This window comes from Heterodontus francisci, chromosome 2, assembly GCF_036365525.1.
Source record: "Heterodontus francisci isolate sHetFra1 chromosome 2, sHetFra1.hap1, whole genome shotgun sequence".
In the NCBI taxonomy this organism is placed as follows: Eukaryota; Metazoa; Chordata; class Chondrichthyes; order Heterodontiformes; family Heterodontidae; genus Heterodontus; species Heterodontus francisci.
Window position 1 is genome coordinate 192,546,375 of NC_090372.1, and position 17,501 is coordinate 192,563,875.

Consider the following 17,501-nt stretch of genomic DNA (forward strand, 5'->3'; position numbering starts at 1 on the left):
TCTCATCTGAAAACCCTGTAACCAGGAATGTTCAGCTGCATTCCTGACCCCCTCTAAGCCATATTTCAGTAATATCTAAAAAAAAAATCATACTTCCACGTCAATCATCAAAATGGGAATCATGCAGGAAGGTGGAGTTGAAGTTGACGATCAGCCATGATCTTGCTGAATGGCGTAGCAGGCTTAAAGGGCAAAATGGTCTAATTCTGCTCCCATTTATGCTCTTATATCACAGTTTGAATGTTGCATATTGGACTGTACAACTAAATCTTTTATATTCTTTACAGAAATATAATTCATATATACAGAATAAAGCAACACTATAAGAAACAAAAATAAAATAAGCAAAAAGAGTGTGGGAAAAATACAAATCAAGATGATAAGTACCGAACACAGTACTTCACTTTTTTAATTCCTCCACACACCATTCCCAGTTGGGATAGCGGACAGGTGACTGCTCCCAGGCTATTCTGGTGTAACTCTTCAACCAACAGTTGGAAGAAGCACACAAGTGGCTAAAGATGATTCCCCTTCCCTCATCAGCTTCTACTCTATCCCTCATAATGGACAGCATGAAAGAACAGAATAGGGGAGGTGGTGGTATAGTGGCAATGTCACTGGACTGGTAGCCCAGAGGCCCAGGCTAATGCTCTGGGGACGTGGGTTCGATTCCCACCGCGGCAGATGGTGAAATTTGAATTCAATTAATAAATCTGTAATTAAAAAGCTAGTCAAGTGTGACCATGAAACCATTGTCGACTGTTGTAACAAAAACCCATCTAGTTCACTAATGTCCTTTAGGGAAGGAAATCTGCCATTCTTACCTGGTCTGGCCTACATGTGACTCCAGATCCACAGCAATGTGGTTGACTCTTAAAATGCCCTCTGAAATGGCCACTCAGTTCAAGGGCAATTAGGGATGGGCAATAAATGCCGGCCTAACCAGCGACACCCACATCCCATGAATGAATTAAAAAAAACAGAATATGTCTTCTTCACATTTTTCATAGGTTCTGAAGGGATAGAAATTCTCTGTTGATCTGTCCAAGGATGAGAGTTTTCAGCGTGGATAATTTCAGGCATGAAATAACTATCCCATGCCTACCCTAGACTGGGTATTGTGTAATGGGAGAGGAATAATTAACAATCTAGTTGTGAGAGACCCCTTGGGGATGAGCGACCATAATGTGATAGAATTCTTCATCAAGATGGAGAGTGATGTAGTTGATTCTAAGACTAGGGTCCTGAATTAATAAAGGAAACTATGAAGATATGAGGTGCGAGTTGGCTATGATGGATTGGAAAACGTTACTTAAAGGGATGACGGTGGATAGGCAATGGCAAATGTTTAAAGAGCGCATGGATGAACTGCAACAATTGTATATTCCTGTCTGGCGCAAAAGTAAAACAGGAAAGGTAGCCAAACCGTGGCTTACAAGGGAAATTAGAGATAGCATTAGATCCAAGGAAGAGGCATACAAATTTGCCAGAAAAAACAACAGACCGGAGGATTGGGAGCAGTTTAGAATTCAGCAAAGGAGGACCAAGGGTTTGATTAAGAAGGGGAAAATAGAGGACAAGAGCAATCTTGCGGGGAACATAAAAAACTGACTGTAAAAGTTTCTATAGGTATGTGAAGAGAAAAAAAGATTGGTGATGACAAACGTAGGTCCCTTACAGTCAGAAACAGGGGAATTTATTATGGGGAACAAAGAAATGGCTGACCAACTAAATGCACACTTTGGTTCTGTCTTCACAAAGGAGGACACAGATATCATACCAGAATTGTTGGGGAACACAGGGTTTAGTGAGAGGGAGGAACTGAAGGAAATCAGTATTAGTAGAGAAATGGTGTTAGGGAAATTGATGGGATTGAAGGCTGATAAATCCCCAGGGCCTGATAATCTACATCCCAGAGTACTTAAGGAAGTGGCCCTAGAAATAGTGGATGCATTGGTGGTCATCTTCCAAGATTCTATAGACTCTGGAACAGTTCCTACAGATTGGAGGGTAGCTAATGTAACCCCACTATTTAAAAAGGGAGGTAGACTGAAAACAGGGAATTATAGACCAGTCAGCCAGACGTCGGTAGTGGGGAAAATTCTAGAGTGCATTATCAAAGATTTTATAGCAGACCACTTGGAGAACAGTGGTAGAATTGGACAGAGTCAGCATGGATTTACGAAAGGGAAATCACGCTTGACAAATCTACTTGAATTCTTCGAGGATGTAACTAGTAGAGTTGATGAGGGACAGCCAGTGGATGTGGTTTATTTGGACTTTCAGAAGGCTTTCGACAAAGTCCCACATAACAGCTGAGCGTGTAAAATTAAAGCGCATGGGATTAGGGGTAGTGTATTGCGATGGATAGAAAATTGGTTGGCAGAAAGGAAACAAAGAGTAGGAATAAACAGGTCTTTTTCCAAATGGCAGGCAGTGACTAGTGGGGTACCGCAGGGATCGGTGCTAGGACCCCAGCTATTCACAATATATATTAATGGTTTAGATGAGGGAACTAAATGTAATATCTCCAAATTTGCAGATCACACAAAACTGGGTGGGAGGGTGACTTGTGAGAAAGATGCAGAGGCGCTTCAGGGTGATTTGGACAAGTTGAGTGAGTGGGCAAATGCATGGCAGATGCAGTATAATGTGGATAAATGTGAGGTTATCCACTTTAGTAGCAAAAACAGGAAGGCAGATTATCTGAACGGCTATAAACTGAGAGAGGGGAATATGCAACGAGACCTGGGTGTTCTCGTACACAAGTCACTGAAGGTAAGCATGCAGGTGCAACAGGTGGTAAAAAAGGCAAATGGTATGTTGGCCTTCATAGCGAGAGGATTCGAGTACAGGAGCAGGGATGTCTTGCTGCAATTGTACAGGGCCTTGGTGAGGCCACACCTGGAATATTGTGTGCAGTTTTGGTCTCCTTATCTGAGGAAGGATTCTTGCTATAGAGGGAGTGCAGCGAAGGTTTACCAGACTGATTCCTGGGATGGTGGGACTGATGTATGAGGAGAGATTGAGTCAGTTAGGACTATATTCACTGGAGTTCAGAAGAGTGAGGGGGGATCTCATAGAAACCTATAAAATTCTAACAGGACTTGACAGAGTAGATGCAGGAAGGATGTTCCCGATGGTGGGGGAGTCCAGAACCAGGGGTCATAGTCTAAGGATACGGGGTAAACCTTTCAGGACTGAGATGAGGAGAAATTTCTTCACCCAGAGAGTGGTGAGCCTGTGGAATTTGCTACCACAGAAAGCAGTTGAGGCCAAAACATTGTATGTTTTCAAGAAGGAGTTAGATATAGCTCTTGGGCCGAAAGGGATCAAAGGATATGGGGGGGAAAGCAGGAACAGGTTACTAAGTTGGATGATCAGCCATGATCATAATGAATGGCGGAGCAGGCTTGAAGAGCCGAATGGACTACTCCTGCTCCTATTTTCTATGTTTCCAAGTACACCAGCATGGTAAGTGGCTGAATTGCTCATCTAACAACTTGTCGTTGATCAAAGAAAAAAAACAGATTAATAAAAGTGATCTCACCTCCATAGAAAAGTACAGTGTTGTGAAGAAGCAACTGGGCATCAGCTTTAAACTCATCAAAACTTTTGTACTTGTTTTCATTCAATTTCTGCAAAGGAAAATAGAACAATGTTACAGACATCATTTGAGCACTGAAGGCTCACTACAGGGTCATTGATTTAACATGATTAAATAAGTCTGTAACTATTTTTATTACAATGATTTTATTACATGGGATTTTTATTAACATTCTGTGAAAGCACATTCCATCCTACTTTTCTTCTTTATAAGATTGAGCATTTAGCTTCATCGTTTTTACAATTTTAGAAGTTTTTACATTTACTTTTTGTTGGAAGACTGCATAGAGCTCAGTGACACCAAAACCAGAATACTGCTGACAGCTGCTTAAGCTCATCATCATCATATAACACAGAAGGAGGCCATTTGCCTGTCATGCCTATGATGATTCTTTGAAAGAACTACCCAATTAGTCCCACGTCCCTGTTCTTGAACAGCCCTGCATTTTTTCCCCTTCAAGTATTTATCCGATTCCCTTTTGAACATTAATGAATCTACCCTTACAGGCAGTGTATTCCAGCTCATAACACTCTGCGTAAAAAAATGTTTTACTCGTCTCTGGCTCTTTTGCCAATTACCTTACATCTGTGTCCTCTGGTTACTGACCCTTCTGCTACTGGAAATAGTTTCTCCATATTTACTCTGTCAAAAACCATCATGATTTTGAACATCTCTCTGTTTAAAGGAAAGCTATACCAGTTCCTCTAGTCTCTCCACGTAACTGAAGTTTTCCATCCCTGGTACCATTATTTAAACTTTTGACAATAGACATGGACTTAAAATAATAAAAGCTCAAATGCAAAATATTCTAATTATGTTGGTTCTTTACCTACCTCTTGTATGCTGGCAACGTCTATAGGTGTGTGCACCAATCTCCTGTACATTGGGTGCTTGCTCTCCTTTCCCTTTTTACCAAGTTCTGAGGCCTGTAAAAATATTTCCCACATCAGCAACTAAAATAAAAACCTCAAAACTCATAGCCAGTCCATGACATAGAATACTTGTTAATGGAGTACTGGATTTCATGGCAGGGGGCATAGAATATAAAAGTCATTATGCAACAGCGAATCAACATAAAATCTTAGTATAACAATAGTTAGCTTTGGACGTTGAGGTAATACAGAGGATATGGTGCAGATTCACTGGAACACTGCTTGATATGTCAAAATGCAAATAAAAAGGAAGTCTTGACAATTGAGGATTTGTCTTACAACATAAATGAAGGGATAGTTTGATAGAGACTTTTAAAATTATAGAACATGGCAGATAGAAACTGACTGCTTCCAATGACTAATGGGTCTACAACAAGGACACAGAGATTAAATGCAAGACATTTAGGACAAATAATTTTTTTTACTCATAGGTTGTCAGGCTGTGGAATGCGTTACCAGAATTCGCGATTGAAGCAAAGACTACATTAACATTTAAGGATAGGTTAGATAGGCAGTTGAAGGATAATGGGAACAGGGCAGGCATGTGATTAGGACTACTGTTTGTTTGGAGGATAAACACCAACATGTACTAATTAGGTTAAAGAGCCTGTTTTTCCCTGTTGTAATTTCTATCTAATTCTATGCAACTTGGGGTCCAGTTATCTGTACACAACATCAATATCACCAGTTTCAAACACATATCCCCCAAAAACTGTAGAGTGACTTCAAGCTTAAAAAAAAAACAAAAATTCAATCCCACCTGATCAACGAAAAGGTCATAAATATTTATGGAAATAGTTTACTCAGAACATAATGTAATATCCTTGTAAACTGAAGCACAAAGCTCCAGGTGTTAATATCTCAAACATCTGAAAGAACATTGAAGTTGAATTTAACCAGAAACAAATTTTTGGTGCATCATCAAACATTTGTTAAATTGTGAATTTCTGACATATATCTTTGAATAGATATTGAAGTATTGCAAAACCTGCAAATTGCAAGGTATTCCTTAGTATTTTCAAATCACTAGTCTGATGAAAGGTCACAGACTTGAAATGTTAACTGTTTTTCTCGCCTTAGATGCTGCCTGACTTGCTGAGTATTTCCAGCATTTTCCGTTTTTGTTTCTAAAACTAATCCCACTGCCCTGCCCTGCCCTCTTCCAATAGCCCTCTGCTTTATTTGTGTCATTGCTTTACCCTTAAAAAAACAGGCAATAATCACTGCCTTAATTACTACCTGCAGCGACAAGTTCCATGCTCAAACAACTCTATCAAGATAAATAAAATAAAAAATAAATTAAAAAAAATAAGATATTTGTCCTAAATGCACTTCTGCCTCTCGTAGTGACAATTTTAAATTGATAGCATCTCATCACCAATTCTCCAGTTGTAGTTTTCCCTATTCACCCTCATCAAACTCGAGTTTTTTTTAAGTTATTAAATCTTCTCAGCCTTCTCTGCTCTGATGGCAATAGTTCCAATGTCTCAATTCTCTCAGTATCAGCAAGGCCCACTCCTACTGCTTTTATAAACTTCACTTTTTCTTTCATTGGGAGATCCACCGCATGGTGGTTTGGAAAAATATGAAATTTAAAACTTTATGACATGGACCACAAGTTTTCTTTTGGTCTAATTTCAAGACTTTTTGTTTGTTGTGATGTACAAGTCAATGACCTGGAGTTCTTCTTTGGCCTCCTTATCTCGAGAGACAATGGATAAGCGCCTGGAGGTGGTCAGTGGTTTGTGAAGTAGCGCCTGGAGTGGCTATAAAGGCCAATTCTAGAGTGACAGGCTCTTCCACAGGTGCTGCAGAGAAATTTGTTTGTCGGGACTGTTAGAGTTGGCTCTCCCCTTGCGCCTCTGTCTTTTTTCCTGCCAACTACTAAGTCTCTTCGACTCGCCACACTTTAGCCCCGTCTTTATGGCTGCCCGCCAGCTCTGGCGAATGCTGGCAACTGACTCCCACGACTTGTGATCAATGTCACAGGATTTCATGTCGCATTTGCAGACGTCTTTAAAGCGGAGACATGGACGGCCGATGGGTCTGATACCAGTGGCGAGCTCGCTGTACAGTGCGTCTTTGGGGATCCTGCCATCTTCCATGTGGCTCACATGGCCAAGCCATCTCAAGCGCCGCTGACTCAGTAGTGTGTATAAGCTGGGGATGTTGGCCGCCTCGAGGACTTCTGTGTTGGAGATACGGTCCTGCCACCTGATACCAAGTATTCTCCGGAGGCAGCGAAGATGGAATGAATTGAGACGTCGCTCTTGGCTGACATACGTTGTCCAGGCCTCGCTGCCATAGAGCAAGGTACTGAGGACACAGGCCTGATACACTCGGACTTTTGTGTTCCGTGTCAGTGCGCCATTTTCCCACACTCTCTTGACCAGTCTGGACATAGCAGTGGAAGCCTTTCCCATGCGCTTGTTGATTTCTGCATCTAGAGACAGGTTACTGGTGATAGTTGAACCTAGGTAGGTGAACTCTTGAACCACTTCCAGAGCGTGGTCGCCAATATTGATGGATGGAGCATTTCTGACGTCCTGCCCCATGATGTTCGTTCACCTGTTATCATCAAACTTCAAAAGCAAGATAAAGGTTGCTGTAATGACTGGAACAATTCAAGTTACAGTCATAATGTTTTTCAACTAAAAAGAAAATTGGTTTACCAAATCGCAGCAAATGTTTTAGAGTTGCTTTATATAGCAACAAGTGTTGGACTTGCTCAGTGTTCTGGGAAAGAACATTTATAGTAAACTTTATATATAATTTGGTGCTCACAGATCCACAGAAATTCATAGCAATCCATGTTCAAAATAACAACTTCCATTGAAAGCAAGCCTTCTCATGCCTGGGGAAACTGATGTCCTCGTATTCTTAGACCCGCTTAGGTTTACGTTTATCTCAATATTAAAAAATAATATTTACAATGTTTGGGAGGGTCGGGTGGGGAAATGCTCTCTCTTTCCCTTTAATAATTATACCAAAGTTCTTTTTTAAAAACAACTTTACTACCTTAAAGAAGAAATCTTACTTTTAATACCTGTCCTCAAGTTTTATTGTAAATAAAATGAGCCCAATATGCAACAGGGAGTAGGTCAGCCACATAAACAGCAGGCTCTCTGAGTGAGCACCTCCAATGACACAAAATAAATTTTCGGATCTTGTTGCCATTAGTGACTTTTAGATTTAGTACCAGCGGGTACACAGAAGTACCGAAAATAAAAATTATTAGGGAGGCCCAGACTGAAAGGGGATATGAAATGTTGCTGTATGAATAGAACCAAGCGCTGACAAATTCTGCTAAGCCAAGTAATACTATTGCAACATTCAGATCTGAAATTGTTCAAGTGAGATTAAAAGGAAGAAATCTCATGAGGCAGGGAAATTTAATTGGGGCAAATAAGGGAGTGGAGTGGAGAACACAGAACTGAAGCATCACAAGACAGTGCTACTAAATATATCAAACTTTGTAATTACAGCTTAAATCAAGAACTTTAGACACAGGTGCCATAAAGTTATTTATTATAAAACAGAAAATATTTTTACTTTGACTAAGGCAGCAGCAAGAACTTTTCCTTCGAAAAACCAAGAGAAGGTTATGCAATGCCTGTCTGTAGCTCTGTAGAATAACTAGCACCAATTTCATTAGCTGTAATTGTGGCTGAGAAGTGTGCCAGCACACCTCTGCAAAAAAGTCTGAAATAGTTCAAACTTGTTTAGAAAAGCAAACATGCATTGCCTAAGCTCAGTTAACATCTAACATCTTTCCTTGCAATTCCAAATTTAATTTGGCTAGATGCAGCAGCATGTCAGGGTGCACTTTGCGTTTTTCTTCCATGAATAGTTTCACAGGATTGAGCAATCCATTAATAGAAATACCTAACCCATCATTCTAAAAAGCAGCACAATGCAGTGAAGCAAGTCTAAATTAGGGAGATTTTCCTGCCTGAGTTTCAATCAGAGATTTTTGGCTCTGGTGCAATGTGCCAGTTTCACAATTCACAATTTCCAAAACAGTGTTAATGAAGCCTTTAAATTCTGGTACTTTGACTTCTGCTGCTACAAAGAATGATACAACATATTGTCCAGAATTCAGTTTTACAAAGTTTTGTTGACCAATTTATTAATCTTAATATTGCTGGCACCCCATCTATTGCAATAGCAACATGTTTCTGCAATGGTAACCTCACTTTCTGATCAACAGAGATCAAGCCTTCCTTGATGCATGCAAGCCAGTTTCCATCTTTCAATGAGAGTCAAGCAATTCTTCCATCACAACAGAATCATCCAACAAAATATGCACATTGTTGAGACTTGCCCCCAATACAAGCCTCAGTTAATCCAAGATTTAAATATTTCATCTCTAGATTGAATGTAGTTGAAATTCAATGCCACTACTTTGATCAGCGATTCAGTGGTATGATCAAACAGCTACAGATCTAAAGTTTGTTTTTGCTATTGATTGTAGATATCCTATGCCCATATAAAATCACTGACAAACATTTCCACCAAATCAGCCCTGAAACGTGTTTTTATTCCACGTACAATATTCCATACGAAGTTAAAGTCAGTCTCAGCTTGTTTAGTCCATTTTCTGAAAGTTCATACAAACATAAGAATTAGGAGCAGAACGAGGCCATTCGGCCCTTAGAGCCTGCTCCGCCATTCAATAAGATCATGGCTGAACTGTTTGTGTCTCGAATTCCACACTCCCATCTACCCCCTCAAAACCTCTGATTCCCTTGCCTAACAAGAATCTATCTACCCCCACCTTAAAAATATTCAATGACCCCCATCTCCACCACCTTCTGAGGCAGAGTGTTCCAAAGTTGCACAACACTCAGAGAAAAAATTTCTCCTCATCTCTGTCCTAAAAGGGTGACTCCTAATTTTAAAACAGTTCCCCCTAGTTCTGGATTCACCCACAAGTGGAAGCACCCTTTCCACATACACCTTGTCAAGACGTTCAGGATCTTATATACTTCAATCAAGTCTTCCCTCACTCTTCTAAACTCCAGTGAATACAAGCCCAGTTTCCCCAACCTTTCCTCATAAAACAACCCACTCATTCCAGGTATCAATCTAGTAAACCTCCTCTGAACTGCCTCTAACACATTTACATCCTTTCTTAAATAAGGAGACCAAAACTGCACACAGTATTCGAGATGCGGTCTCAACAATGCCCTGTATAACTGAAGCATAACATCGTTACTTTTATTTTCAATTCCTCTTGCAATAAAGCATAGCATTCCATTAGCCTTCTTGATTACTTGCTGTGCCTGTATACTAACTTTTTCTGGCTCATTCGCTAGAACGCCTAGATCCCTCTGCACTCCAGAATTCTGCAGTCGTTCTCCATTTAAGTAATACTCTATTTTATCCTTCCTGCCAAAGTGAACTTCACATTTTCCCAAATTATATGCCATCTGCTAGACTTTTGCCCATATCGGTCTGCAACCTCCATATGGCCTCTTCACAACATAATTTCCTACGTATCTTTGTGTCATTTGCAAATTTAGCTACCATGCCATCGCTCCCCTCATTTAAGCCATTGATATAAATTGCAAAGCGTTGAGGTCCCAGCACAGACCCCTGCGGGACCCCACTCGTCACATCCTGCCAATCAGAAAAGGACCCATTTTTGCATACTCTGTTTTCTGCCAGCCAGCCAATCTTCTATCCACGCTAATATGTTAGCCCCTACACATTGAGCTCTTACTTTGCTTAATAACCTTTTATGTCGCACCTTGTCAAATGCCTTCTGGAAATCCAAGTACAGTACATCAAAAGGCTTCCCTTTATCCACAGCACATGTTACTCCTTCAAAGAACACCAATTGGTTAAAAATGATTTCCCTTTCACAAAACCATGACTATTCTCGATTACACTGAGTCTTTCTAAGTGTCCAGCTATAACCTCCTTAATGACTGATTCTAACACCTTTCCCATGACAGAAGTAAGCTAACTGGTCTATAGTTACCTGTTTTCTGCCTCCCACCCTTCTTGAATAGAGGGGTCATATTTGCTACTTTCCAGTCTGATGGAACCTTTCCAGAATTTGGCAAATTTTGAAAATTTAACACCAACACAGCTACTACTTCATTAGCCACCTCTTTTAGGACCCTAGGATGAAGTCCGTCAGGACTGAGGGACTTGTCAGCCCAAGCTCCATCAGTTTGCTCAGCACCGCTTCCCTGGTAATTTTGCAAGTTGATTTTTCAAGGCCAAGAATAAGCTTCAGAACCTAGTATAAAATTCTCATCAAGGTGCTGCATGACCAAAGTGCTCCTCAGGTTTCCCATTATGCTTCACAAAAAAAATGTTATGTTCTAAGTGCTTTTCGCTCATGATTCTGGTGCTCATACTGCTCCTCTGGCCGTTCCCTTAAAATAGAATGTCATGCTTGCTAAACGGAGGATAAATGCAATATACAGGACTCTGGCCAAGACATGTCCAAAAGTTATGTTTAGATGATCTCTTAAAAACAAAACATTGAAAAGCTGATGGCTCCATTTTAGGAACTGATGAAACCAGTAATTCCATCCTCTATTCATACTCAACCCCATGCAGATTATAATAATTAATTATCTCAGCATCCCAAGCTGTAATATAGTTTGGGCATCTTCTGCTTATATGGTTTGCAAGATAAAGGGCTGAATTTTACCAGCCGGTCGATGCTGCGGGTTGCGATGCGGCGGCCGGTAAAATTCTACGGGCAGAGGCCACCTCCACCTGCGACGTTGAGAAGGACCTGCCGCAAATTACCGGCGGCGGAGGGACCTCAGTGCAGCACCCCCGCCGCGCCGCGGTGGCATCCCAATTACCATATGTAAAACAGTACTTACCTCTGCAGATTATGCAGCCCGCTGTCTCTCAATGCACACTTCCGGATTTTACTTTGAACGGGCGGTTGTCACGTGCCGTCCCGTTCGCGAACAGAAATGCCGACGGGTCATCAGAGGCAGAAGGCTCCACTACGAAAGGTAAGTTCTAATATTAAGGGGTCTCACTCTGCATACTGGAAGGGAGGAGGGAGGGGGGATATTCAGGGGTCTCAGTCTGCAGATGTGTAGGGAGCCACTGCGATTCCGCCCTCTGTAATGGTTGGCAGCTCTGTGCCATTGACTGCCTCGGTCATTGACGGAGCAATGGCACTCGAGTCACCCTGTATGTGGGGAGAGTACCAGAGACGGTAAGCGTGTGATGCTTATATGTCTTGTGGGCCAATCCATACGCTTGTACGATCTTTATGTGGTCATGCGGTGCCACTCTTTGTGGGAACTAAGACGAGCAATGCCATACCATACAGCTGCTGCATGAAAGCACCTGATGTACCACTCCACATCAATCTCTGCCCTGTCAGGAACCTTCGAAGATTTGAAGGAACCGAGTTAAATTGCAACTTGAAGATGGGGATGGTTCACCCTATATTCATTGATGCACTTCGAGAGGATCCATATGCACCGCGAGCAAAGCCAACAGGCAGTTGTAGCACACATAAAGGCCCCCGGTCGTGAGTAGCAGCACCCAAGGAGAGCTCGCCACTACAGATCGCCATGCATCTACAGGTCCTGCATGACACACCTGCAGATGTCAGAGCGCCAATGCCAGAGGTGACTGTGGATGTCGAGAGAGGCAGTGACACATCTCTGTGCCCTGCTGAATGATGACCTGCGGCCCAGGGGCTTCGGGGGACATCCTATGTCTGTGGCGCTCAAAGTAACAGCGGCTCTCAATTTTTACACCTCTGCATCATTTCAGGGGCCCACCGGAGACCTTTGTGGGGTCACACAGTCAGCAGTGCACTGTTGCATCAGGGAGGTCACTGATGCCCTGTTCCGGAGAGCTGGTGACTATATCCGCTTCACGACAGACCCTGAAAGCCAAGTCCAGAGGGCCACTGGTATCGGCTCCATCGCGGTATTCCCACAGGTGCAAGGAGTCATAGATTGCATCCGTGTGGCCACCAAGGCTCCAGCCGGACGACCAGCTGAATACATAAACCATAAGGGCTTCCACTCAACCAATGTGCAGCTCGTATGTGATCACCGGAAACGATTCATGAAAATCTGTGCCCACTTTCCAGGCAGCTGCCATGACGTCTTCATCCTGCGCCAGTCGCAGTTGCTATTGCTGTTCACTGAAATGCTCAGATGGAGAGATGGCTTCTTGGGAGACAAGGCATACATGGCTCCTGACACCGATGAGAAACCCCAGCACTGCTGCCGAAGAGCGATACAATGCCAGCCACGGAGCTACAAGAGCCACCATTGAGCAGGCGATTGGCATGCTGAAAATGTGATTCCGCTGTCTAGATAGATCAGGTGGTGCCCTGCAGTATGAGCCGGAAAGGGTAGCTCGCATCATTTCTGTGCTCTGCACAACTACACACTCAATAGGGGGGAGGCCTTGCAGGATGAGGAGAGACATGAGCAAGATTCATCCTTGGACGATGAGGATGCTGAGGACTTACAGCAGGGAAGGCACATGGGAGGACAGAGAGCATCCAGGCACTACATGTAGGGCGAGCAGCGAGCTAGCGATGCACAGCAGCGCCTCATTGATCAAAGGTTCTCCATGCCACAGGAACCACCATGGGCTCTGCACCCTCGTTCACCTGTTGTGCAGCAGTCCGCATCTGCAACATCTTTGCATCCACCATTACACACAATGGCGCAGTTGGGCGGCACCGCAGCCTCACAGCTCCAGGGACCCAGATTCAATTCTGGGTACTGCCTGTGCGGAGTTTGCAAGTTCTCCCTGTGACTGCGTGGGTTTTCACCAGGTGCTCCGGTTTCCTCCCACCGCCAAAGACTTGCAGGTGATAGGTAAATTGGCCATTGTAAATTGCCCCTAGTGTAGGTAGGTGGTAGGGAATATAGGATTACTGTAGGGTTAGTATAAATGGGTGGTTGTTGTTCGGCACAGACTCGGTGGGCCGAAGGGCCTGTTTCAGTGCTGTATTGCGAAATAAAAACATTTTAAAAATAAATAAATAAATTACTGACATATTATTGCATCCGTGGAGACACACATCATGAGTGATACTGGCATGGCAATGATGTTATTCCATACATTGGTAGTTCTGAAAGGCCCATGATGTTAACGGAAGGAGCCACGATCGGTACATGCTGGCACACTTCATTCACACAGTAAATGCAACGCACATGTTAGTCAAGACGATTTAGTTTTCGGCCTTTCTACAGTGTTGCGTCATCTATGCAAACCCATTTGTGTCACGATGCTTTTTGGAAATGCTTGCGGATTCTCCTACACGGTGCCACTTTTGCACTAGCAACCTGACTGTAGTAAGGCTGCTGATATGATGGCCCTTCAGCTGTGGATGACTTTGGCGGTCGTACCTTGTGTGCACGAGGCCTAGAGGGCCCCGGCTGGCTGGAGAGCGTTTGTTCATCCCTTTCTGGCATTGGACCCTTTGACGCCGGATGGCCCCACGACCACTCACCTCCTCTGCCATCTCCAGCCTGACTGCCTTGTTCAGGCGGGAGGGACTCTTCTTAGCATCACTGGTGAAAAGGACCTCCCGCTTTGCCCGCACAGCCTGGAGAGGAGTGAGCAGGGAGGCTTTGCTGCACTGTGGGGCCAACCTAGAGTACCCGTCTGCTATCCTCGACTTTTGTTGTGGCCCTTTAAATGCAAAGGTGACTCCACCGTGTAACAGCTCTAACTGCAAGGTTTGTCTTGCACATGCTTGAAAACCAATGCAGGACTAATGAGGCAATCTGTGCTGTTGTCATGGTTTTTCAACTATTACACGTCAGCACATGTTCATGAACACATTGCTTCTGCAGATCAGTTATTGGTATAATATTTCTTCTAGTTGGCAAACCAGCTAGAATGTGGACATATTTTCCTGTTTTCTTACGAAGATCGTTTAACAGCAGTTACATGTCTTTTCACATAACAGTAAAAGAAATAATACAGATTCCAAATGCATATTAGTCTGCGGCTTTTCAGTCAGATGATTAGAAGCCCATAGTATGCAAATATTCTTCAATTATGGTTTTATTTCTGTTGTGTATTTGCCTTTTATGGTACATTTAAGTCTCACGTCCTGGAATGTGCGAAATTAAGATTATTCATCCAGGTGCAGCACGCCTACAAGGAGGAATGTTACACTTGAGTGGAAGAAGATGATCGCAACTCCACAGGACACTGCGACACAGCAGGGTAAGTATGTGGCAGCAAAATGCAAAGTGCTGGGGAAACTCAGCAGGTCAGGCAGCATCTGTGGAGAGAGAAGCAGAGTTAACTTTCACGTCTGTGAACTTGGACAAGTTAACTCTGCTTCTCTCTCCACAGATGCTGCCTGACCTGCTGAGTTTCTCCAGCACTTTCTGCTTTGGTGCCAGATTGACAGCAGCCCCACTTTTCAACAGGGAGATAAGTATTCTTTGACAACTGAGAGGAAGCAGGTGCAGGGATGCTTTAAATAGGGCCCCAGCACCTGCTGCACAGCTGTCAAATGGTTCTTCACTGCGCCGAATGTCCCGCCTCTCCCCACATAATATTGGGGAGGGGGGAAGGCTCAGTGTTCATGCATAATACCGCTGAATGCGGGCATGCCACCCAGTTCAAAGGGGGCCACCGTAGTGCGCAGCGCCAGAATAAAATTCAGCCCAAAAAGTTCCAAATTGCAACCACTATTAAGCCTGTATAGGTAACAAGAAGTGAGTTGGAGCCAACAGCTCATGACTTCCATCTCCAGTAATGGTTACATCATGATAGATTCACTGCTGCTGAAATAAAGCCAGACTTGTGTGAAGTTTGCTTTACAAAGTCACTCGTTATTTAATTCCTTCATCTGAATACATAAAACCTACAATACCTACAAAAAGCATCAGCACTTCAATAACTAAAACCTTAGATGCAGTTTAGCTTCTGCAACTTTCACAATAAAATAAAGTGTCAAAGCAGCAGAATGATTGCCCTTCTGAAGGGCAATTAGGGATGGGCAATAAATGCTGGCCTAGCCACGACACCCACATCCCATGAACGAATTTTTATAAAAAGTTAAAATTCATAGTAATATTGGGCCAAAAAGAAAAACCTTTTCATATCCAAATTAGAGGAAATAAGATTACAATTTACTCAAAAATTGTTTTATTAATCTAAATTAATGAAAAGCAAATTTAAAACATATGAAAAAATTCAATGGGTGACATACATTTTGAACTATCTAACATGAATAGAGTCATAGAGTTATACAGCACGGAAACCGGCCCTTCGGCCCATCATGTCTCTGCCGGCCATAAAGCACCTACCTATTCTAATCCCATTTTCCAGCACTTGGCCCGTAGCCTTGTATGCTATGGCGTTTCAAGTGCTCATCTAAATACTTCTTAAATGTTGTGATGGTTCCTGCCTCTACCACCTGTTCAGGCAGTGCGTTCCAGAATCCAAACACCCTCTGGGTGAAAGTTTTTTTTCCCTAAAATCCCCTCTAAACCTCCTGCACCGTACCGTAAATCTATGCCCCCTGGTTATTGACCCCTCTGCTAAGGGAAAAAGATTCTTCCTATCTAACCTATCAATGCCCCTCATAACTTTGTATACCTCAATCAAATCTCCCCTCAGCCTTCTCTGCTCTAAGGCAAACCACCCAAGCCTTTTCAGTCTCTCTTCATAGCTGAAACACTCCAGCTCAGGCAACATCCTGGTGAATCTCCTCTGCACCCTCTCCAATGCAATCCCATCCTTCCTATAGTGTGGTGCCCAGAACTGTACACAGTACTCCAGCTGTGGCCTAACTAGCATTTTATACAGCTCCATCATAACTTCCCTGCTCTTATATTCTATGCCTCGGCTAATAAAGGCAAGTATCCCATCCCATCTGCCTTCCTAACCACCTTATCTACCTGTGCTGCTGCCTTCAGTGATCTATGGACAAGTACACCAATGTCCCTCTGACCCTCTGTACTTCCTAGGGTCCTACCATCCATTGTATATTCCCTTGCCTTGTTGGTCCTCCCAAAATGCATCAACTCACACTTCTCAGGATTAAATTCCATTTGCCACAGCTCCGCCCATTTACCAGCCCATCTATATCGTCCTGTAATCTAAGGCTTTCCTCCTCACTATTTATGACACCACCAATTTTCGTGTCATCTGCGAACTTACTGATCATACCTCCTATATTCACGTCTAAATCATTAATGTACAATACAAACAGCAAGGGTCCCAGCACCGATCCCTGCGGTACACCACTGGTCACAGGCTTCCACTGGCAAAAACAACCCTCGATCATTACCCTCTGCCTCCTGCCATGAAGCCAATTTTGGATCCAACTTGCCAAATTGCCCTGGGTCCCATGGGCTCTTACCTTCTTAACCAATCTCCCATGCGGGACCTTATCAAAAGCCTTACTGAAGTCCATATAGACTACATCAACTGCTTTATCCTCACCTACACATTTCGTCAACGCCTCAAAAAATTCAATCAAGTTAGTTAGACATGATTGCCCCCTGACAAAGCCATGCTGACTATCCCTCATTAATCCCTGCCTCTCCAAGTGGAGATTAATCCTGTCCCTCAGAATGTTTTCCAATAGTTTCCCAACCACTGATGTTAGACTCACTGGCCTGTAATTACCTGGTTTATCCCTGCTACCCTTCTTGAATAATGGTACCACATTCGCTGTCCTCCAATCCTCTGATACCTCTCCTGTGGCTAGAGAGGATTTGAAAATTTGTGTCAGAGCCCCTGCAATCTCCTCCCTTGCCTCACATAACAGCCTGGGATACATTTCATCTGGACCTGGGGATTTATCCACTTTTAAGCCCGCTAAAACAGCTAATACCTCCTCCCTTTCAATGCTAATATGTTCAAGTATATCATAATCCCCCTCCCTGATCTCTACACCTACATCGCCCTTCTCCATAGTGAACACAGATGAGAAGCAATCATTTAAAACCTCACCTATGTCCTCTGGCTCC

At 43.1% G+C, this 17,501-nt stretch overlaps 1 protein-coding gene across 8 annotated transcripts in view; it reads right to left on the bottom strand.

The window, feature by feature from the left end:
• The window catches only part of zmynd11 (zinc finger, MYND-type containing 11), a 231,668-nt gene that overhangs the window by 95,151 nt on the left and 119,016 nt on the right, over positions 1-17,501 (bottom strand). For all 8 annotated transcript variants that reach the window (XM_068014984.1, XM_068014979.1, XM_068014982.1 and 5 more), the window contains 2 exons: positions 4,441-4,533; positions 3,551-3,638 (listed from right to left, as the gene is read on the bottom strand). In XM_068014984.1, coding sequence (XP_067871085.1) covers positions 3,551-3,638; positions 4,441-4,533 — 181 coding nt within the window. The remainder of the gene's footprint in view (positions 1-3,550; positions 3,639-4,440; positions 4,534-17,501) is intronic.